This window comes from Podospora anserina, chromosome 3 (genome assembly GCF_000226545.1).
Source record: "Podospora anserina S mat+ genomic DNA chromosome 3, supercontig 1".
NCBI lineage: Eukaryota > Fungi > Ascomycota > Sordariomycetes > Sordariales > Podosporaceae > Podospora > Podospora anserina.
In genome coordinates this window covers 203,974-226,720 of record NW_001914832.1, presented here as the reverse complement: position 1 = coordinate 226,720, position 22,747 = coordinate 203,974, and the positions used below count along the sequence as shown (strand labels likewise).

The window sequence follows — 22,747 nt, the reverse complement described above, 5'->3', positions numbered from 1 at the left end:
ATGAGTTGCATCTGATAATATCAGGGAATCCAAGGAAAGCCAGCAAACAGTCACATGTGCATGAAAAGCAACCAAAACCAGAGCCAATGATTGGACTGCCATGCCAAAAGTGCCCGGCCCGCCGTTTGCTGAGCCCTTGACCCGCCGCTGCTCCGTCCCGGCTTGTTCCCGACCTGCCTTATCACCGAGCATCCTCGGCCACCGAGTACGGGCCGCGGCCAATCCTGGATCGCATTTCCTAATTGATTATGTATAGTGCACGATTGCATCTACCAGGTAGGTAGTCATGAATCACACTGCAGCATCTGCCATCTATGATCGCCACCGCTATCTTTCTTACTTGAGGGTTCAAGCTCGCTAAAGGGGATAATGTTCAGTCAAAATGGGGTTCAAGTCACAACGTTTGGAAGTCTCATAGCTCTCATTCAAATCTTTGATATACTGTGGGCTTTGGTTTTTTAGAACTTGTTCAACGTGTGGCCAAGAGATGTATAGGACAAGAGATGTATAAGACAAGATATGACAACATGTCGAAACTCACATTGCAGACAAAATGCCTACCCAGTGACATCTTGAACATGTTTTTCAGAGGCATAATATGTTCGAAAACTTGACGTGTCTCTTATAGACCAAGGTACCTTACGTGAACTACGTGCTTTGGCTTTTTTTTTTTTCTCTTCTTACTTTTGAGAACTTCACAAGGCGGAAGGCATAAACTTGTGCCTAGGCTGTCGGGTTACGAGGGTACTCTGTTGAAACGTGAGGCTGGTTCAGATGAACACCTTGAGATTTGTTTCCCCCAATACATCATTAGGTCTGTGTAATCAAGCGGCACCGTCGGTGACAAATTCTGTGTTCTTTGTGGCCGTCAAGGCCGACCTTGGAAGTCAGGGTTAAAGCGCACGATTTCTTTCCAAAACAAAGACAAAAAACAAACCTCAGGGTTGTGCCCCACAACAGCTCGCATAAGTGGGCCCCTGCCTGAACCTACCCCTCCATCATTCAGGGGCTCTCATTCAACCTTCATGAGAGCTCACGCTTGCACTCGTCAACAAACTCACACTTGAAGCTATCGTGAGATTCTTCCTCTCTCACTCACATTCAAAATGCCCGAACACAAGAACTCATCTGTTGTCTCCGCTCCCGGCAAGGTTCTTCTCGCAGGCGGCTACATTGTCCTCGACAGGGACTACTCCGGCCTCGTCTTTGGCCTCAGCGCCCGCATCAACGTCGTCTCTCACCCCATCCAGCCCACCCAGGGCGTTCATCTCACCGAGATTGTCGTCGAAAGTCCGCAGTTTGACGATGACTCCTGGGTGTACGGCTACACCCCTGTGGAAGGTCACGGCGGTGTAAAAGTCACCCAGCTCGACCCGTATGTTCTCCCCCCCCCTTTTTTTTTTGTCACACCTCATCACTAACACCTCCCCCAGCGGCACCAAACCCTTCAAACCCAACCATTTCGTCGAAACAACCCTCAACTACGTCCTCTCCTACATCGTCTCCCTCCCCGCCAAGCAAACCCTCTCCTCCATCCACCCCGCCAAATTCACCATCCTCGCCGACAACGACTATTACTCCACCACCACCACCACCTCCCCTTCCACCCCCCAGCGTCGCTTCCGCCACCTCGGGCAAACAATCTCCAAAGCCAACAAAACCGGCCTCGGCTCCTCCGCCGCCCTGGTAACCTCCCTAACCGGCTGCTTGCTCTCCCACTACCTCCCCCGTTCCCTTTTCGACCTCTCCACCCCCTCAGGCCGGTGCACCCTCCACAACCTCTCCCAAGCAGCCCACTGCGCCGCCCAGGGGAAAATCGGCTCCGGGTTCGACGTCGCCAGCGCCGTCTACGGCAGCTGCGTCTACCGCCGGTTTTCCCCCTCCCTCTTATCCGCCCTCCCACCCCCAGGGACGAGAGGGTTCGGGAGAGCCGTCGTGGAGACGGTCAACTCCCCCGACTGGGATCAAGAAATCAGCAAAGAGGAGACTGATCTTGCCGAGGGGCTGAAGATCAGAATGGTGGATGTCACGGGGGGGACGGCAACGGTCAGCATGGTGAAGCTGGTCAACGCCTGGAGGGAAGGGAACAAGGCCGAGGCGGATGGGTTGTTTGCCGAGCTGGAGGGGGAGGTGAAGGTTTTGGCTGGGGCGCTCAAAGTCGGGGATGGGCAGGCGATAAAAAGGGCAATGGGGGAGGTGAGGAGGTTGATGAAAAGGATGGGGGTGGAGAGCGGGGCCGAGATCGAGCCGGACAGTCAGACCAAGATGCTGGACGAGCTGGAGGGGCTGGAGGGGGTGGTGGGGAGTGTGGTTCCTGGCGCGGGGGGGTATGATGCTGCGGCGTTGGTGATTAGGGATGATGAGGGGACGGTGGGGAGAGTCGAAAGGTTTTTGGGAGAGTATAGTCAGAGGGAAGGGGTGAAGGCGAGGTTGTTGGATGTGTTGGGGGAGGTGGAGGGGGCGAGGTTGGAGAGCTGGGATGGGGGGAGGTGGCAGGAGTTGTGATGTTGCAACAGATGAGCGCTTATATAGAACCGATGATTCAATATCATCATCACACGCCAATCAGATCAAGAGAAAATGCCAACGGAAGGTTGTCAAGCTCCCATTCTGTTTCGACATTTGTCTGCTGTAGTTGCCCAAGCCCATGCCAGCATGAGCACAAACAACACAATGATTAATTTCTTTCGCTATCCTTCCTTTCCACCCTCGCATTGATTTTTAGTTCATCCATTCTTTTGTTTACCCGCTTGCTCGCTTCAAAAAGTTCAAAAAAGACAGCCTTATCCTACAAGCTGAACCATGCCTGCTGCATTATTATTTTTGTCGTCATTGTTTTTGTTTTGCCTCCCCCCCCTGCTAGATCCTGATCGCTCCCCTCTCACTCACACTCCCCTTCGGACTCCCCCTCGGCGTATTCTTCTTGCTCGGCGGACTCAACGGGCTGATCGGGCTGCCAAGCTCAAACTCCCTCTCGAGGTGCTCAAAGTCCAGGTCAAGCGGGAACATGCCGACAGGATCGACATTGTTGTTGACGTGCCCCCTGCTTCTGCTACCCGGTCGTGAATGTGAGTCAAGTTCCAGAGGCAAGATGACATCGTCATCCAAATCACCCAACAACAGGAGAGAGTGATTGCTCTGAGCTGGGAGACCACCACCGGAAGGAATCGGCATCGGCTTCACCTGTTCTGAGCTGGCGTAGTGGCGGAGGTTGCTAGGGTAGGGAATTCTGGCCATCGATTCGGAACGGGAGATGGTGCCTGAGCGGGCGGAGGAGCTGCGCATCGATGACCCAGCTCTGGAGGAGGAACGGCCAGGGCCCGAGGTGTGGAGGTTGGTGATGATGGGAGGAGGCGACGGTGGCAGGACGCCTGTGACGTTGGGGTTGGGAGTGCTGGAGTTGGAGGATGAACTCGGAGCAGACACAGAGTAGGTCGGTATTGATGGTGGTGAGTCGGCGTGGATTCCTAGTCTGGTGGCTGCGGCCTTCTCACGGAGGACCAGAATCCTGAAAGTGATGTTAGCAATGGAAGCGAAAGATTGGACTGATGAAGAGGGAGCATACTCTTCTGGCGTGAGACCTGGTAGCGTGACTGGGATCTGTTCAAAATTGTATGGTGCTGACTGTGTTCTCTGTTAGTAAATGATGCGATGAGTGGATGACGAATGATACTCACAATCACCAACGGGCGTTTTGAGCCCCCTCTACCATTTCTCCTGAGTGCCCCTTTCCGAGAGGTGATCATCTCCTGAAAAGAGGTGTATAACCTCTTCATTTCCGAACAGAGATACATTTTCCTGAGATAAATATCCAACGATTGCTTTTGGATCAGACAGATAAACGAGACGAATTGCTGAAGTGAAAATGGCGAAAGAGATTAACGTGTGAGGTATACTCGAGTGTTGGAGGAGAAAAGTCTGTGATGTGAAAATCGGACGACAGGTCTCCGAGGAGACAGATTAGATGGTTGGAAGAATAATAATCGGGGACAGAGGTAGGGCCGAGAAGTTCCTGACGGATCCGGAAAGTATTAAGAACAAGAGCGAGGCCGTGTATGATGCGAATTCGAACGAATGACGTGGGAGAACAAGTGAAGCGGAACCGAACCAGTTCCTCGGTAAGCCAGTGAGAAGCGAGTGTGGTGTCTAGAGCAGACAAAGATCAAGAAATACAAAGACAAAGGAGTGTCATGGGGACTGGCAGGTGAGCAAGTATAGAATCCGACAAGGCCGGTGGCAACGTCCAGACAACGAACCTGTGCCGTCTTCGTCAAAGAAAAGAGGCTGGGAAGCGAGAAGAAGCAGAAGACAGCTGGGACAGGCTTATAAAAGAACATGATGCTTCTGCCGCATCGGATCGACCCTGTTCCAAACTGCTGGAACGTGTTCCTGAAAGGCACGTCTCGCAACCAGTTGCCCGTCAGGCAGTGGCGAGATATGCAGGACGAATCACGACTCATGATGGCCCCTCGCAGAGAACTGCAGAGAGGGAGAAGAAGACTGTCTTGGAATTTAGACGGGGGGTTTAAGCGAGAAAGCCTCATGCCGTTTCCGCACCTCCTTTCCCCAGTGATGGAATGCTGACAACAGGTTGGAAATTGTCCCCCGAGACAAGCCGCCAGTTTGTTCTTGCAGAGCCTTGAAGAAATGAATGGAAATCGATTTGCTTTGCCTGCCGCTGAATAATGTCAAATTTTCATGTCTCCGAATGCCTCGTGGACGCGCCGTAGCAATGCCCTTGCTGAAGCCCTCCCTAGAGTGGTTCCGGTTGCCTGCTGCAGATCAAGGGCACCCCCAAACCTCTATTTGGGGTAGTCCTTCAAATGATAGCTCTTCAACTTGACGAATTGATCAAAACCGTATTTGCTCAATGTCTGACCCTTCCCGGAGTTCTTCCATCCAGTCCAGGCCAGGTCCTGCATGTCTCTCAGTCAGTGGCATTCACACCACACGGGGCATTCTGACTTACAGGGCTTGGGAAATCACAACGGTTGACGAAAACGGTTCCCGCTTCAACCTGCTCGCATAGCTCATATCCCTTATCTGTGTCCTTGGTCCATATGCTGGCAGTGAGACCAAACTCGCTGTCGTTCATTAGCTCCACCGCTTCCTCGTCGCTCTTTACCTTCATAACGGGGATCACGGGCCCGAAAGTCTCATCTTTCATGACCTTCATTGTGTGATCGACCTTGGTGAGGAGCGTTGGCACGACAAAGTTGCCCTTGGGAGGAAGGTCCTTGAATGTCTCGTTATCGGGTGTGAGGTTCTCGGCGCCCTTGTCCAACGCGTCTTGAATGTGGGCCTCGATGGTCTCCTTTGACCTTTTTGAAACGACAGGGCCCAGGTGAGTGGCCTTATCCAAGGGGTCTCCCAGCTTGTAGCCCTTCAGAACTTTTTGAATGGCTTCAACAAACTGGTCATGGATCTTCTCGTCCACATACACACGCTCTATTGAGCAGCAGCTCTGACCAGAGTTGAAGACGGCTCCGTCCACGATTTCTTCAGCAGCCCAAGCAATGTCTACATCACCACGGACATAGGCCGGATCCTTTCCACCAAGCTCCAGACAAACATTGACCACCCTGTCCGAGGCGGCGCTCTGGACAGCAAGACCACCGGCGACTGACCCAGTAAAGCAGACGAGCGCGATCTTGGGGTTACGAACGATAGACTCGATGATGGTGGGCGATCCTGAGTGGAAATATTGGATGACGCCATCGGGCAAGCCGGCTTCCTGGAAGGCCCTGCCCACTTGTTCCGCAACGGTCGGGGTCTGGGGGGACGGCTTGAGGATGACCGAATTTCCGGCAAGCAGCGCGGGGATCAGGGCGTTGACGAGGATCAGATACGGATACTATCAGTGTTCAAGTTTGTGATTAGTACGTTGTCTCGTGGTCTACAAGGAGCAGATAGGCGCATACATTCCACGCAAAGATGATAAGTACTGGGCCAACAGGTACTTTGCGGATAAATCTCTTGAAACCCTTCTCCTCCTCACCCGGCGTGTCCTGGAGCACATCGTCGCTGATCTTGAGCAGATATTCGGACCGCTTGACGGCGGTGGCTACCTCCTTGGCCGTGTAGGCGATGGGACGTCCCATCTGGACGGTGAGCTCGTTGGCAAGCTCATCCTGCCTGTCGGCGAGGATCTTGAGGGCCTTCTTGATGATGATCTGGCGGTCAGCCAGCTTCGTTGTGCGCCATGCCTTGTACGCCTGGGTGGCAATGTCGGGAATCTGCTCGAGCTCCTCAGTGGAGATGCCGTTGCGCGTGAGGATGGGTTCCTCGGTGGTGGGGGAGATGGTGGTGATGACCTCGACAGACATGGCGACGGGAGGTAACGATGGCTGAGTGAGTGGTTGAAGATGTTAAGTGTAGGGGTATCACCCGGGCTCGAATATCAAGTGGTGACACATTGGCGAGGAGCTGCGATGCGCCGTCATCCCTTTCTAAGCTTAAGGCGGCCTGTTGTTTGCCCCTCTGCCCCTCTGCCCTGCCCCTCCAACGACGTCCAGCTTCCAGTAAGCTCCCGCGGCACTGATAACAGATAAGATAACGGTGGGTAGCCAAGGATGCACCCTTGTGTCTGCCATCAAGTATCTTGCCCAGATGCGTATGCGGCGCTTTCCACTACCAGATATCGCAAAAGTATACGGACAGCGGGGATTATTCTATTAGATCTTTCTATACCGTAAAGATGACATGAACTATTTCCAAGGCCTCTATCTGGCCTGGTTGATCCAACCATGAGTCTCGGGAGCTACAATGCTGGAAACTTGGCAGTGCACAGGCCAATGGCAGTCTCCAGAAATTTTTGGAACAGCAACTAAAGGTTCAGCCAATCTACTTAATCGACAACCAACTAAAGCGGTTTTCCCAGATCCAAAGCTCAAAAAGTTCACCGACTGCCACCCACAACAATGTCTGATAAAAGAAACGCTTTTCTCGACGCCGGCGATAGTGACGAAGATGTCGGCCGCGATTATGGCTCAGAAGATGATTTCCAAAAGGGTGGCCCCAGCGCGAAGCGCAGAAGAGTAAACGACGAGGATAGCGAGGCTGAAGACATTACCGACGACGAGCGATACCAAGACCAAGACGAGGATGGTGGCGCAAAGCTCGACGGAGAACCCCAAGAGTCCGGCGACGAGGCAGAGGAAGGGAAAGACTCCAAAGAAAAGAAACCGAAGAAGACAAAGGTCGAACTGCCCGGCGTCAAGAATTCACTGCTCAAGAAGAACCTTGTTGTCTCCGAAGCTGCCATCAAAAAGTCAGGTGTTATCTACCTATCGCGCGTACCGCCATTCATGAAGCCCCAGAAGTTACGATCACTTCTCGAACCATACGGCCAAATCAACAGGATATTCCTCGCCCCCGAGGATCCAGCAGTCCACGCGCGCCGCGTCCACGCCGGAGGTAACAAGAAGCGGTCCTACGGCGAGGGATGGGTCGAGTTTATCAAGAAGAAGGATGCTAAAAAGGTGGTCGATCTCTTGAATGCGCAAACAATTGGTGGGAAGAAGTCGAGTTGGTACAGAGATGATGTGTGGGCCATGAAGTATTTGAATGGTTTCAAATGGTGGGACCCCACCCCCCTCCCTCTCTCTCTCTCTCTGATTATCTGGGAACTCCATACTGACAGCCAACAGGCACCATCTCACAGAGCAAATCGCCGCCGAGAACGCCGAACGAGCCAGCAGAATGCGCGCCGAAATCAGCAAGTCCACCAAGGAGAACAAGGAGTTTGTGCGGAACGTGGAGAGGGCAAAGGTGTTGCAGGGCATGGAAGCAAAGGCTGCGGCCAAGCGGAAAAAGGCCACAGAAGACGAGAAGAAGGAATATGGAGGCGGCAGTGCGGTCCAAGAAGGGGTTTCTCAAAAGAAGAGGAGGACGTTTGCACAGGTACCGCTGGCAAAGAAGACGAAGCAGGAGGACCAGCCAGAGCATGTGCAAAGAGTGCTCAGCAAGATCTTTTGATCGTTGAAGCCCCCTTTTTATTGTTCGGCATCTCTTTTGCATGTGCGTATACCCTTTACTAGCACCCAACACCTCAATTCGTATAGTGATTGGAACAACAGGGCTTTGTGGTGCTGCATAGCAAAATGTGCCGATGCTTGCTCTTAGGACATCTATAATTCTGGCCTTCTCGTATGTCAAATGCTCGTTCTTATGGTTTCCAGGTGCTGTCATTTCGAATAACGTTGCGACAAGATGGGTCTCTCGAATCCAGATGGCCCCGACACTGGGTATCATCAGAGCGTGGAATCAGCAATTCGCAAGCTGGGACTCTCTCGCGAAGAGGCAGCGGAGCTCCAAGGCTACATCAAGCGGCTTCTAGACGAAGACAATGCTTTTCCCAAGGGATATCCCGTCGAATCCCTTCTCATGCACCGATACCAAAAGGACTGGAAGCACTTGCGTATATGGAAAGAGGAGCCCGTCATCAGTGTTGAGCCTGCGTTCGCAAGGTGTGTGGAAGCAGTGCGGAATGGCTTGAACTTGTCCACATTCATCTCGGTCTGCCTTCCGGTCAATGCTTCTGCTGCCACAGGCTCTTATGCAGCTACAGGACAAGCCGGCTTGGGATACGGCAGTGAGAGCGAGAGTACATCCACCCGCAAATCCAGAGGAAGCAGCACCAGTCGCGACCACAAGTTCGACAGTGTTTCATCGAGAACACCAACACCGAGTTGCAGCAAGGAGATATATCACGGAGGATTCGACAATCAGGGGTTTCGAGGCAGTCCACCCCCAGGCCCGCTTTATGTTCGACGTCACTCTAGATTGAATTTATCCTCGCCTCTCAGAACACCCTCTTTTCATGGCAGCGGGTCGGATCCGGGTCCCGGCTCACGAGGCAGGAAATACCCCCCCATCGTTGAGCGGCAATACTCACTACCTTTGGCTCATCCCCGACCACGATCATTAAGCAGCTCCAGGGCAACTTCTCCGATTTTGACACCTCATCTCGCGTTTCCGCCGTGCTCCCCCCTTACACCGAACAAACCAAACTGGGACTTCACTCCAAACAACCACGACATGCACGACTACACCGTTACGGAGTGTACCAAAACATCATCCTACCGCACCCGCACCTGGTACCCAGAATCCCATCCCACCTCCCGTAACACCCCATCTTTCGTCTGCCCTAGCACCCCCTACAGCAACGGCATCATCCCAAAAATGGACACCACCACCACTCCAACCACACCCAGCCGCAAACCCTCTGCGCGCATCAGCGTGACCGACATCATCCCCGCCCCGCTAAACCTCCCCCGTCCCCGGCGCACATCCGACTCAACCGCCAGCTACAGCCATCACGTCCAGCGCAAAGACACCCATCCTCGTCTGCCTCATCCCAACCCTGCGCCCCCAGCACCTCCAACCCATCGCTCACCCACTCCCCCAAACCTACCCATCACCAAACCTAAACAGCTCAACAGCCCTCCACACGACCCAACCATCACCAAAACCGGAAAACCCAACTCCTCTCCTCGTGAGGACCTGATCGATAATCTGTGCCTAGGAAAGAAAAGGGACATGACCCCCGACTTTGAGATCGTCCCCGTGACTCGACTCTCGCCTCAGTCTCAATCTCAGTCGTCACAAACTCATCAACAGAGTCACAGGCGGGAGAGAGCCAAGTCTGGATCGAGGGGTGATGATCGGAGGATGGACAGACCGCCCAAGAGAGAAGAAGAGCGGGAAGGGGGATCGTGGAGAAAGCTAGTTTGTGGCTGTTGTGGGGATGAGCATTGAATGGTTGCGGTTTACGGTGGATAAAGAGGAAAGATAGTTCCGTCATGCAACAAATATGCAGCATGTATTTATCGATACTCACAATACACAGAAGGAACACAGCAAAGTATCAAAGAAGTTCTCATCAAACATAACAAAAATGGTATATTTTTCCACTCCAACCCATTCACCCCATGAAACTTCACAGCCTAATCCCCTACTCATCATGAATGCCCAACTCATCAAAATCATCCAGCAGCTCATCCATATTGATCCTCGGCCCATCATCCACACCCGTCATCTCCGTCTCGGCAATGCTCATCGCGTCCGCATCCTGCTGCTTCTTCTTGGTGTTCTTGTACAACGCCAACGCGGCCCGCAACTCCTCATCCTCCTCCACATCCCGCAAGAACATCTCGTACTCGGCCTCCATCTTCTCCTGATCGGCCGCCTTGGGCAGCAACTCGCCCTCATCCTTGGCCATGCGCTTGAGCTTCCAGTTGCGCTTCCTGTTCTTGCGCCTGTTGGGGTAGTGCTTCTTGACCAGAATGACATCTGGAATCGTCGACCCGAACGCACGAGAGTTCTCAATGGCGTCCAGAGCGGAAGAGTTGAAGTTTGTTCCCGAGAGCATATAACCAAGGACCGAGTCTCCAGCATGCAACAGGTTGCCCAGATGAGTTCTGGTGAAATAGGTGTGGTCGTTTACACCGAGATCGGCGGCGCGGGCAACTTGCACTTCTGACAGAACCCACTTGCCCTTGCGGACGTTTGTTGGTTCGACGTCCATGACAATGAACTCGACCAAGTCGGGTGTACCGGCAAGAGGCTGGAATGGTGCGCGCCAGAAGACGTCGGAGCTGATTTCGGCTGTCTGAAGAGTGTTGGGGTCGAGAAGGTTGACGGACGTTCCTATCCTGTGGCAGAGGACAAGGGGCGTAATGTTGCCAATCGACCGGGCCAACTTGAGTGGCAGGGCCACCAAATCATCTCTGCAAATGGGGACAATCTCGACGGAGTAGTTGAACTTGTATGACTTGTCGCCTGTGTGGTTGTCTTGCGAAATAAGTTGCCTCGAGTCCTTGACAAAAATGGGAATGACTGATTTGAGGAAAGAAAGGAAGGCTTCGGCCTGATTTCTGTGAGCAAAGTAAAAGTCGATACCGCCCTTTTCTTCCTTGATGTTGATCGTGTCCCGATGCGCTTGGTGCTTGAGGATAAGCTGCTCCAAAAGCAAAAAGGTCCTCTTGTGGGGCACCTTTTGGCGGACTTGTACTGACGCTCTCCAAACGTTGGCTGTGTATGACTTGGCGCAGTCCTTGCACTGCTGTGTACCCACGACGTAGACCACCTCGAAACTTTGTTGCATGAGGACACCATCAGCCACTGAGTCCTGGATTGTGATCTTGACCTTGATTCTTCGCGAATGTGGTTCCGTCCAGATGAACTCTGCGTTGACAATGCGGACCTTGGTGATATTTCGTAACCTCTTCAAACACAAAGCCAGCAACTCTTTGGACTCGGGCGCAGCATTGACCCAGGTGTTGGGGGGCATCAGCCATCGGTCGCAGTCACGGCAGAACTGGATATGGGCTTCGCGGGGGATGGTTTTCGAGATGTCGACTGTCAATTTGATACTGGAGACAATTTTATCAGTCCAGGCGCCATGACTAGCAATTCAAAGGAAAACTTACCAGTCGTAGCACATGGCACCGGCGGAAGAGGTGCCATCAATGGGAGAGCCACAGTTGCAGCACAAGATGGTTGCGCCAGTGCGCGCTGTGCCCAGCATTGGGGCCATACCCATGGGAGTGTCGAGATCCATGATTTCCGTGTTTATCTGTGTCTCTCTGGGTATTGGGTTTGTTGTGTATTCGGAAAAGGTGTACCGCCTGAAGAGAGCGCAGTTATAGATATGGTGGGACTTGCACAGCAAGACGGCGAACTGGGGACTGCTGGCGGGGCGCTGCTTTCTCAAGAATTTTGACAGAAAATTGCCCCGCGCGCTGGTTGATAAGCAGTTTATCTGAATGTGGGGCTTCAACAGGTGGGGATCGTTACCTTGGCGAGTCCGCCACTCCGGCACGTGACTCATTTCGAGACGACCATATTACTAATGATTGTTGACTTTAGACATCATCGAAAGAGGCAGGAAGTGGCTTTTCGCGAAAGTTACGCAATCTGTGGAGGAAGGGACTCTCACTGCCCTCGGATGGTCCTGATTCTGTTACGAGCTGTGTTAATTGTTATTCAGGTATCCAACAAACCTCTTGCGTCGTGCCTGGTGGCCTTTTGGTCAAAGCTGGCAATAAAGTAAATCAAATTAGATATGGCCCTGACTTGATTTGATTTGATTTGATTTGAGATGGAAAAGGTCATGTTTGATTAGTATTTGATTTCTTTTGAATATATTTGAACGGGCCCGGCTACCACGCATTATAGGGTCCTAAGGCACTGGTGAGGGTGGTGGTGAGGGTGGTGATGGTGAGAGTGGTGATGGTGAGGGTGGCGGTGAGGGTGGTGGTGAGGAGTGGTGTAGCGGCGCACAATGTTAGGGTTAGGGTTGTGCATGGCTATTGGTGGGTGATGTGGTGAACCAGTATGGGGCGAGGCGTACTTAAATATACTTAAAGCAAATTAAATATGGAAAAATATCGATTTGATTGAATCAATTTGCTTTGTTGCCAGCCTTGCTTTTGGTTAGCACGAGGGTCTATTGTTCAATGAGGATGGGCCATTCGGTATAGAATATTGCTGTCTCTTCTGTGGAAGGCCCATCCTTCTGCTGTCAAGTGCCAGCATGTCAATATGTATTGATCTGTTGCTGCCATGTCCAAAATGCAGCACACTGTGATTGGCCACCTTCCCTCCACAATCCTCTAACAGAGGAAAAGCAAAGCCCCCCGCACTTCAGAACTGACATTGTCTGCCATCTACGCCTATCTTGGACACTTGTCGTTGTTTCGACTGCACATCTGCTGTGGCTATCAGAACTCGAATCCGAGCACACCGTATCCCATCACCGTTGATGCCCACGAGCGACACATATCCTCAGCCATGGCATACTGACATGAACATGGTTCTTCAACAAATACGCGCTTTCAGCCAAACACTGGGGCTGATTATATGCGACCATCTTAGCAAGGATATGCACAATCTTCTGCTCTGCAACTGAAAGTGAGCATGGGAGCAACCATTTACGCAACAAGGCAGCAGAATACCTCAGGAGCCTACAACACATGGCCGTCAGCCGGGACGTGGACGTAGCTACCGCTCCCCGGCCCGGCTCAAGGCAATCTATTTCCACCGGAGTATCGCCATAAACATCGTTTGCAAGATGACCCTCTCTGTCATGCCTGTGCCGCGGACCCTGAAATCCTACCAAGACATCATGTGCTGAGCTCGGTTGCAGCGAGGAGGAATTGGTATACCGTCTGCTATTACGCAGACAGTCACAAGAACAAGACATGGCAACCCCCAGAGCTGCGGCTGCGGTCAAGGCTCTCCTGGAGCAGTGGCCTGTGGCGGACAAGCCTGCAGCCCTCTCGCAGAAGCGGCAGCGTGAGATTGAGGCAGGAATTAAGTTGGTAAGGACTGTCCCCAGTATTACTTTGGACTGAGAATAGGTATTGTGGCACCCTGGGTTCACGAAAGGTAGGATAGCTGGGATGTCAGGTACAGAGACAGCTTGACCAGACCATCGATGGAGCGGATGGACCACGCTTCTTTCTTGGATGCCAAAACTCATTGTGGAGCGATACCCCTTTGCATCCCCTGAGCCCTAGAAACAGACCCGTCCGCAAAAGGATGTTCCAGCTTGTGTTATTTAGCAGGCGGCCATTGGGTGTCCGGGAACTCTTGCATGTTCTTGTAATTCCAGACGACCTCGAAGCCGTGTTTTTGCCCTCGAAAGGATCTTTTAGAAAGAGAATTGCCACTGAGCATTGTGTCCTTTCCTGCGCAGGAAACCTCTTAGAAATCAAAGAGCAAGGGGGTGAGTATGATGCTCCCTGTTGTTGGAATTACTCTGTATGACAAGATGACATACTGCGCTTAGAAAGCCCTACTAACATACTTTTGTAGGGAAAGAAGTGGTCCAAATCATTCACCAAACAGTGCGCGAATTCCTTTTACATCCGAACGCCTTTTTTGCCGGAAACAACTTTGGAATTCTCAATGCACTGGATGCAAACTTTAGCATAGCTACAGTCTGCATCAGGCGTTACCTTGTAACACCCGCGACGAAAGATTGGGGGTTCCCATCCATAGGATGGCTAATGAGATGGGACGGTCTTAATCTAGTACGCTAGCGCGCAGAGCTAAAGGGCGTTTAATACCGAATCTAAGGACGTAATAACGAGAACAAGATCCGAGACCTCAGTCGACTAATTAAGAATAAAGAAAGGTAGCGAAAGAAAAATATAAAGATCGGATACCGCAAGTACTACTTCCAAAACCGCCCAACCTAGGATATCAAAAGATAGCTTAGCGGCGAGGCGGAAGAAGAGGCCGAGTAAAATATATCGTACTTGCCATTAAGCTCCACATTACAGAACGGGCCGAGTTAGTCGAAATCCTTATTAACCAGCCGGAGGGCCTAAGTAGCGAGGAGCTTCTCCGGTTACGTATCCGATCCGCCGAGCTTATAACCGCCCTGAATAATAAGCTAAAGATAGTAAAACGGAAGCGTACTCAGCAGAGGGTATAGGCTAACGTAAAAGAGAAGTCTCCCGGGCCGGACCTATTCCCCCTTTTTATAGAAAAGACTCAATGTTCTCGCTGCATTGGAGACGAGAGGCAGTCATACGAGGAAAGGACTTTTCCGTACTGCCGAACAGCCGTAATAAACGACCATTTCGACCGCGAGCATTTAGGGGGAATGAAAGAAATGGAGCGTGAGAATCTAATCTTCTGCGAGCATCCTAAGTGCAAGGAGGAGGGGGTGAAGCTGAAGCATTTGGATCATTTCAGGAATCATGTGGAAAGCGTTCATGGAGTTAAGCTGCGACCGGGTAAAGCATAAAGTTGCTACTAAATTTATGTCATTTCAATCACTGCATCCTTTGTGTCGTGCACCTCGCACCGGAATGGTTTAAGGCCAACTAGGGGACAATCATATCGTACATCTTACTGGAATATAGATGGTTGCTTAGCCCCGGATGGCCCATCTCACCAGGGAGTTGACACATGCAAGCCGGTTGGCAAACTGCTCAACGGACACCGGAGATGTTTGATCATAGCTCACTTTATTCCTTAGTAGACCACGCATACCAGCCCCGTGGACAGAACTGTACGCAGCTAGTGTTCAACTTGAAGCGTGAAGAAAACGAAATACCAGAGGAAGGAGGACCGAGGCGTCATATGCACAGAGCTAAACTCGCCATCCACTTTCACACCGCATCGCGTGTCAGTGACGTTAATCTTGGCTTTCGCGGTTGCAATACTGCATGTGACAGAGATGAATTACGGGCTAATATCCATGTCCGACTTCGGTTCCAAGAGATACCCCCATTTCCATAAATGTCGGCCGGCCGCTCCGGTAAGCAGCACTGTTCCGGCTTTAAATGGTATCGCTCGTCATGATGTACACAGTAAAAATTACAGCGCGCTTTGCCAGGACTATGTAGCTTTCCACCGAAGCACACAGTACGGTGCTTTAGGTGATTCTATGACTTTCCATTCGCTCCTCGGGTAAGTCCATCTTCACCTCCACAGCAAACCCCTGCTTATCAAAGGACGTATCTGGTCTGGTTGCCAACTCTGCTATTGCCGTGAGGCGCTGAGATGTCTCAATGAGTTTGGTCGGCACACTTTGAATTACGGCAGCGGAGGCGAGGATCTCCAACGTCGGTGAGACTCGAGGAGGCTTTGCTTGGAGATTACGTCCTAGTTGGAACTCGTCACGGAGTCGTTTCTGGGCCTACTAGGTGTCTCTTGGAACCACTCATACTACTTTCAAACACCAGGAACATGCTTTAGTTCTCTGTCGAAACTATTTTCCTCCAAAATTGACATGTGCACCGGACAGCAATACCTCTCATGATGGGTGGGAGTGTCAAGTTTCATGATCGATGGCTGGATGCTAAGTCTGTGTATGACCAACATCCTCTTAATCTCTACGCCGCTGTCGCCGACATGCTCTCCTTCGTCCCCGATATGGACGCGTTTCTTAGCCAAGTTCGACTATAGTTCGCCTTTAGCCGCCTCGATCTTTACCGAGGATCTTCTGCTTTCAAGTAACCAGCCAGAGCTGTATTAATTACCTCCCGCGTTGAGATATTCATCTGTTCCTGAGCGCTGGCATAGACATCGATGGCGAGACTTGCGTTGCGATAACCCGAGCATCGGTTCAGAAGCCTTCTATTCTCCCGATTGGAGGCAATAATCTGTTCAAGTGACCGATTCAACTAAATATAAGCAAACCTAGACCGTGTGCTATCTTTACCAGTTCTAGCCCCATCCAGTAATCTAAACGCAGTTATGATATGGAGATCCGAGCTTGTTATACTGCTATGCATTGTTGTCTTTGTAAGTATTGTTATCCAATCCGCTAACGTTAGGGCTTGCTCAAAGTAATTGGCAAAAGAAGGTAACCACATCCTGTCTGATGAGCCCGGAGATCGTAGTAGTACTACTGGCTTTCCCTTGCTCGCCTTTTTGATATATGGTTTTTGGGCTGTTCTGTTTTCGCGGGAATGTTTTCGTATCCTACCTTTGCTCTCGGGCAGCGAATTTGCGTAATATGGAGCTGCCGGAGTGATTTAATTACAGGCGGTAACGGATCAATAGTGTTGATATCCGTTTCAGTACAATTTTTTATCGATAGCCATCAGGATGCTAAACCCAGCTGCCCAGAATAAGGGAAACCGAAATGTCAAAAAGATATTAACGTGCGTGATAAGGGAGTTGGCCACCTTGCCGAGATCTGGTATCGAAAATACGATAAGCAGTTGATAAGACCACTAACAATTTACTAACGTATATATATGTACATGCCACAAAATCTTGTTAAGGTAGTCAACTCACTTATCACGCACGTTATTGTAAGAATAACATCTAAAAGTGGTGGTGAGGCCGTGCTACTATATATACGTGTAGGGCTACCTAAAGCCCTGGCCGCGTGTGGTTGCAAGTACCGCGGAAGCCAGATACACCGGCCATAGGCGTGCACCGTTCCTAGGAACGCGGATAGCAAGCGCACCGTCGCTATTACACACGCAAACGTGCTGGGTCCGCACCGGGAACCTGGATCCGCGGGCGACCGCGGACTGGTCAGCCAAATGTCTAGTAACTACATCCCGGGCTCAAGGCGGTCCTGGGTATGCATCCTGGGCAGATGTCTAGTAACCGCATCTTGGGTTCAGGCAGATGTCTAGTAACCGTAGCGAACGCTCAGGCTGTGATGCCTAGTAACGCGGGTGCCTGTGAGGGAACGTCCGCGTTACTAGACACAAGGCACTTGTGGGTCTGTGTTACTGGACACCACAGTGCCACATGCGTAGTAACCTGATTCTACGGTGCTGTGGTGCCTAGTAACCTAGGTTCCTAGAAACGCCGGCTACCGGCTACACTCGGTACTAGAAACACTCCATATGACTCTATAGGTTCCTAGGAACGCTGGCGACGGCTACGCTCGTTACTAGGAACGCTCAAGTACTGCTCCCAGATTCCTAGTAACCGCTGGCTAATCGACGATCTATTGCTCCAGTTGCTTGAATCTGTTGTTTCTCTTGTTCTTTGCCAACTGTGCCCCCATCCAGATTTTCCTGTTGCGCACCTGACAGCCACCTGCCAGGTGGTCAAGGCATTACTGGCTGGTAACCAAGACCCCATTGAACGTGATAGATGTCTTCCAGCATAGTTCCCTCCGCCTAAGCTCCGGATGGAACCCATACATTCTTCAGCTACGCACCTGCCTCTTAAGATGTATGATAACAACCGATCTAGCCCTCGCCTAGGCGCCTAGCCGAAGATGCTACTGACATGCAAACAGCCAAGCCTAATACTAACTGCGTAAGACAGCAAAAGGTGTTCTTAAGCTTAGATTATATTTACGGTTTTAGTCAGGAAGTGCTGTCAGGAACAGGCAGAGCAGCTTGTCAAAAGATACTGGATTGAGTGCGGTTCTCCAAGCTGAAAAAGATCCCAGGAGAGCAGCCAGCTCAGCGAGACAAAAACACCATTTGCCGCATACCTCGCCACCATATGCAAGTATAATAGATGCTCTCTGAACGATATTATTAACCTCTAGCGTTGGTGGTGGCGGAGTATATAAAGCTAGTATAAGGTAATTCTAATCTAAGTTTATTAACTATTAGTCATATCACGAAGCTAATAAATAGCCGTGGAATCTAATACTGAGAGATATCAAGTACGTGCTGTCACAGCTAAAGTATTTTAACCGCTCGATCGAGCACATGCTCCCGGTAGCAACGTCGATGGTGACGCTGCTTGACTCGCGTCGCTCGATGCGAGAGGCTGCCAATGTTAGCCGGCTGACTTTTAGGCGCTGGTGTTTGTGCCGTTGTCTTGGGTCACCAGCCTGTTCAGCATGTCTGATACTTACTCTCCAGGACAGAAGAATTTCTGGATGTATTTTGCTACTGCACTGCCAGTGCTGTTTCTGGCCTTGCTTCTTTCGGCTGTCCTGTGGGACCAAGTAGCGAGGAATCTGAAAAGGGTCGAGGTGGTTTCGAAGTGGCAATTAGGGAGATCGAAGACCGAAGCAACGTTGGCGTAGTCGTGTAAAACGTCAGTCGCTCCAAAAGTCTGTCAGGTAATGCTTTGGTCCAGAGGAGCCGAACTTGGAGGTCGCCGTCTTGGTTATTGATGCCCTTGATAAATGGGTTGCCGACCCGCAAAAGCTCTTGGCCCTCACCATGCACATCTCGTGGTGTCGGACGTTGGACGGCATCATGCTCCTGCCCAGGATACGAGAGAGGGATTTCGTCGGCAATACTGTGCCAGAGAATATGACAGCAGCGGAGAAAAGGTTGGAGCAGCTGAGGGAAGCAACTATTGCAGATGCAGTCACCTGGGACTGGTGAGATACAAAAAGAAAAAGATAGCAGTTGTGCGACACAAACGAAACACTTTCCAGCGTCCAAAGTCTGCGGTAGGGAGGTCTGAGCGGCAGAAAAACAGGCGTTGTGACTGAATTACACATCATACACACGACACACGACACGAAAGGACGCCCTCGAAACGCACATATCGCGTGTGCATGTGGCCAAAAAAGGGTCAAGTGTTTGTGGGTCTGTAGGGTTTTTTGGGCTTCCCCTCCCTTCGCGTCCTCTACAGGTGACGCAAACCGCAAGCGGTTTGCCTAAAGAGCGTTGAGGAACGAAGATGGACGACACAGGAATATTAAAGATGTTAGGATATTTGTAGCAAAATTCGTTCATCAGGTTCCTGCGAAGAGATTGCTTTTTAAGTGGCTTATATCAATGCCGGTTTCAGGGGTGTCGAGGCCAGGATCACTGGTAGCTCCGCATTTTTCCGAATAAGGATTGCCAGAAAAGGAGGTGATATATGAGATATGATATGATACGGACACATCCAAACGAGTTCTACAAGCACATCCAAACGAACTCTCTTTAAACTTCTTTCTATCTACAGCATTGCCCCGTCTTAACCTACGTATTTTACTGCCGTGAGTCATGGATACCCGTCCAGTTCGCTTCGAATTTCACTTGCGAGGGGGCGCCGAAGAGCTGAAGTTCATTCACAATATTCCCAGCAGTCTCGTCAATGGCCAGCCTCAAGCCGCCCAGACAGATGCCCAGTACATAAGTCGGTTTGCCACCGCCATACAGCCTATCCTTAAAGTGCACGAGGCGGCATGTCGCGACGCTTCCGAACGGTTTTGCGAGAATTGCGGCCAACTCTCAGCGGGAGTTTTACAGACGCCAATGTCTTGGCTTGATAATACGAAGGATCCCTTTGTTACTATATGAGTTAACCCTATATACGGAAAGGGAGAATGTGAAACCCGGACGCGGAAGGACGTCCAGGAAATGATAGCCGAAGTTATAGCCGAAAACCAAGGTTGGGGAGCATCACGGTCCAGTGTAAATGCGGGACATATATCTTGTAGAATATGCGGGAAGACGGAAGGAATTATAAATTGCGGGAGGTGTAAAGGAGCAGCGTATTACGGAAGAGAGCATCAGAGAGCGGATTAGAAGGTACACAAGACAAGCTGTGTGCCGAAAAATGGTGAAGGTAGCTAAGAAAGGCTAGTCCTTTGGCGGAGCAGCGCTCACGACTGGTAGGCAGACACTCCGATCGAGGCTAATCTCGGGGAAATAAGCTGCTTTCGACGTCGTACAAAAGCATGGAAAAAAAGAAGTCATCCAACTCGGCATATTTCTTCGGGGGATGGCGGCTGCGGTGCGGTCGTATCCCATTATCAGAGCTCGATGGTGGAATAGAGTCGACCGAGGAATCTTCATGGTTAACAGTAGTTGATGGGGAAGGGGTGACAAATAGTGACTCCGCTGTATCTCCTGTTGGTGGCAAATTTGTTCCGGCTTGCGTCGGTTCAGGTGGCGTGTCATTCCTGTTGGAAGGCGTGGTAGTTCCATCGACAGGCCTCGAGGTGCGTGGTTTCTTCGATGGAGTCGATGCAGGCGCTCGACCTTCCCAACGTGATCGTTTCGAAGTCGGAGTGGCAGCCGGGGTCGGCGTTGCGATCGCAGAGCTAGGTCTAGGCAGGTATGTAAGGTCAAGAACCCGAAGGGCCAGACGATTCGTGTCGGTTGTGCGGCCGGCCAGCTTCGCGGTGACACTGAGAAAGGCTCCCGATGGGGGTGTCTTGACTTTCTGCCATCGTTTAGTGTTTTCCAAAAAGCAAACTACCGAGAAATAAACCGGGGCGGTTTTCGAGGGGTCATATACTGATGTTTCGATAGTAAAGTGGCGGGAATCGGAGGCGCCCGTGGAGTTACTTTCGCTAGAGGGCACCGAACCGATGATGGACACCATCGGGCACCATTGTTCTGATAAGCGCTGGCGGTAGTCGTCAAAATCAGCCACGTCGCCAGGGTGTCTAAAGTGTCAGCTGGATTATGCAGAGAGCTGAGAAAAAACATACCTCATTAAATTCAGTGTTTGGATGCTGATCTCCAGAGTGCCATCCTCTGACGGAGCAGAACACGCAAAGGACGCGAGAACACATGACGAATTCCGACGAGTGTTTGTGGGTCTTTGTTCCGAGGGCGGCGCCAAAAAACCTTTCGTCTCTTCGTTCCTCAAGGCACAGGCGTTGGGACTGGGTTACACGGCACACACACGACACGAAAGGACGCCCTCGAAACGCACATATCGCGTGTGCATGTGACCAAAAACAGGAGACGCAAACCGGTTGCGGTTTGCCTAAAGAGCCTTGAGGAACGAGGCTATATGACAGGATACCTTGAAGATGTTGGATTGTTTGTGGTGAATCTTCGTCAATCTGATTGCAGCTGCTTTTTACTGGCTGACATTCCGCAGGTTTCAGGATGCCGGGCCAGGGTCCCGGGTGGCACACGCGATGCAGATCAACAAGGGTTTGAAAGTGGGGGAATCAGGTGAGAACCTGGGAATACAACATGAAATGGAACAAACTCTATTTGAACTTCTTTTCAATTATCAAACTCACCCTAAGCTTTCTGTCCTGCATCCAGAAGAACCGCGGTACACACACCGTAGGGACACCTAAACGGTGTCCGTCTTCTGAAATGCCGTGTACGAAGATGCCTACCCAAAAAAACCGTAACCCATTCAAACAGCCCTGTACATTGTAGTAACAGTGCCCTGCTTTGATTTGACGAGACAACGGCGGAAGTATATGAACCGAATGTAGTTAGCGTGCAATAGGCCCTTTAAGCTTAGTGTCTCCGGGCGTACACGTGTAATAAATTCCATCCATCCATCTACCCCTGCTTTGTCAGTGAACCCGTCTGAGGTTGCGGCGCTAATGTCAAAGATAGGTTAGCCAGACCTCGGATTTGTTCCGATTGGTCGCCGCTTTATGACGCCTCTCAGTTAGCTTCCAGAGCCAATTAGTCTTTACGACGAAGGAGAGCAATTCAGGGGTGAAGATAAGGCTTGGAAGATTCTAGAATGTTATGTTACAACAAGATTAAAGATTTCTCAATCAGAGGCTAGGTAGGAAGCGCTGTCATCAAACAATGATAGATCGTATATTGAACAGAGACTAAAGCTTGCCTTCTCCCTTTCGAGAGGCAAGCGAAATACTAGCGAAAGATATACAGTCTGCAGATCTCGATTATCTCGATCGCCAATTCCATGACAGATCTCAATCATCTGGATCGCCAATTCCATGACGTCTTCTGTGACGTCTTTCTGACTCCACTGCATACCCGTGTCTTTCACTCCTTTGTGAATGGCAATCATCCATTCCACGACCTTTGCTCAGTAGTTTGCATCGTGACATATTATAACTGACTATAAAGTAAAGGAGCCCCCCGGACCCCTCCTTTGGCACGCTACGATAGAAAAATAAATAGAAAGAGAGATCACTCATTATCCGCTGGGAATATTATAATTAGGACACGCCCGGACATACAGCCAATGGCTATCCTCGATGCCGCTACGGCCGAACAGTTCGGCCGGTATTCCGTAGGCAACCATAGCCAGTTTTTTGAGGCCCTTGTAATCCACCTATAATCTGAGCTTATTCCATAGTGTTCATAATGCGGGGCGTTGGCGTTATCTGATCGGAATGCAATTAATGTTGAGTTAAGGGAAGATGCAACCGACCTGACCGAACTGCTATGCCCCTCTAGCGTCTGCTGGCATGATCCAGTTTCGAGATTCCAGATCTTAATGGTACGATCGCCTGACCCTGAGGCAATCCACTTCGAATCCGGCGAAAAGACGACCGACCTGACCGAATCGCTATGCCCCTCTAGCGTCTGCTGGCATGATCCAGTTTCGAGATTCCAGATCTTAATGGTATGATCGTCTGACCCTGAGGCAATCCACTTCGAATCCGGCGAAAAAA

The 22,747-nt window shown here is 51.0% G+C and overlaps 9 protein-coding genes across 9 annotated transcripts; 4 read left to right on the top strand and 5 right to left on the bottom strand.

Annotated features, from left to right (window-relative positions):
* Nucleotides 1-1,106: 1,106 nt before the first annotated feature.
* PODANS_3_710 (uncharacterized protein) lies at nt 1,107-2,505 on the top strand (the record flags this gene model as incomplete). Its single annotated transcript, XM_001903295.1, has 2 exons — nt 1,107-1,375; nt 1,434-2,505. The coding sequence occupies 2 exons, from the start codon at nt 1,107-1,109 to the stop codon at nt 2,503-2,505; spliced, it is 1,341 nt and encodes a 446-aa protein (XP_001903330.1).
* Nucleotides 2,506-2,859: 354 nt separating this feature from the next.
* On the bottom strand, nt 2,860-3,794 carry PODANS_3_705 (uncharacterized protein; the record flags this gene model as incomplete). Its single annotated transcript, XM_001903294.1, has 2 exons — nt 2,860-3,600; nt 3,678-3,794. The coding sequence occupies 2 exons, from the start codon at nt 3,792-3,794 to the stop codon at nt 2,860-2,862; spliced, it is 858 nt and encodes a 285-aa protein (XP_001903329.1).
* Nucleotides 3,795-4,802: 1,008 nt separating this feature from the next.
* Nucleotides 4,803-6,326, bottom strand: PODANS_3_700 (uncharacterized protein; the record flags this gene model as incomplete). Its single annotated transcript, XM_001903293.1, has 3 exons — nt 4,803-4,916; nt 4,970-5,854; nt 5,922-6,326. 3 exons carry the CDS (start codon nt 6,324-6,326, stop codon nt 4,803-4,805), a joined length of 1,404 nt encoding a protein of 467 aa, XP_001903328.1.
* A 594-nt stretch (nt 6,327-6,920) lies between these two features.
* PODANS_3_690 (uncharacterized protein) lies at nt 6,921-7,977 on the top strand (the record flags this gene model as incomplete). Its single annotated transcript, XM_001903292.1, has 2 exons — nt 6,921-7,579; nt 7,650-7,977. The coding sequence occupies 2 exons, from the start codon at nt 6,921-6,923 to the stop codon at nt 7,975-7,977; spliced, it is 987 nt and encodes a 328-aa protein (XP_001903327.1).
* Nucleotides 7,978-8,211: 234 nt separating this feature from the next.
* Nucleotides 8,212-9,759, top strand: PODANS_3_680 (uncharacterized protein; the record flags this gene model as incomplete). Its single annotated transcript, XM_001903291.1, has 1 exon — nt 8,212-9,759. The coding sequence occupies one exon, from the start codon at nt 8,212-8,214 to the stop codon at nt 9,757-9,759; it is 1,548 nt and encodes a 515-aa protein (XP_001903326.1).
* Nucleotides 9,760-9,955: 196 nt separating this feature from the next.
* PODANS_3_670 (uncharacterized protein) lies at nt 9,956-11,833 on the bottom strand (the record flags this gene model as incomplete). Its single annotated transcript, XM_001903290.1, has 2 exons — nt 9,956-11,375; nt 11,433-11,833. The coding sequence occupies 2 exons, from the start codon at nt 11,831-11,833 to the stop codon at nt 9,956-9,958; spliced, it is 1,821 nt and encodes a 606-aa protein (XP_001903325.1).
* A 2,694-nt stretch (nt 11,834-14,527) lies between these two features.
* On the top strand, nt 14,528-14,761 carry PODANS_3_660 (uncharacterized protein; the record flags this gene model as incomplete). Its single annotated transcript, XM_001903289.1, has 1 exon — nt 14,528-14,761. A coding segment is annotated over one exon (234 nt), but the record flags the coding sequence as incomplete, so codon positions are not given.
* A 5,215-nt stretch (nt 14,762-19,976) lies between these two features.
* Nucleotides 19,977-20,297, bottom strand: PODANS_3_650 (uncharacterized protein; the record flags this gene model as incomplete). Its single annotated transcript, XM_001903288.1, has 1 exon — nt 19,977-20,297. The coding sequence occupies one exon, from the start codon at nt 20,295-20,297 to the stop codon at nt 19,977-19,979; it is 321 nt and encodes a 106-aa protein (XP_001903323.1).
* A 1,962-nt stretch (nt 20,298-22,259) lies between these two features.
* On the bottom strand, nt 22,260-22,745 carry PODANS_3_640 (uncharacterized protein; the record flags this gene model as incomplete). Its single annotated transcript, XM_001903287.1, has 1 exon — nt 22,260-22,745. A coding segment is annotated over one exon (486 nt), but the record flags the coding sequence as incomplete, so codon positions are not given.
* Nucleotides 22,746-22,747: the final 2 nt, after the last annotated feature.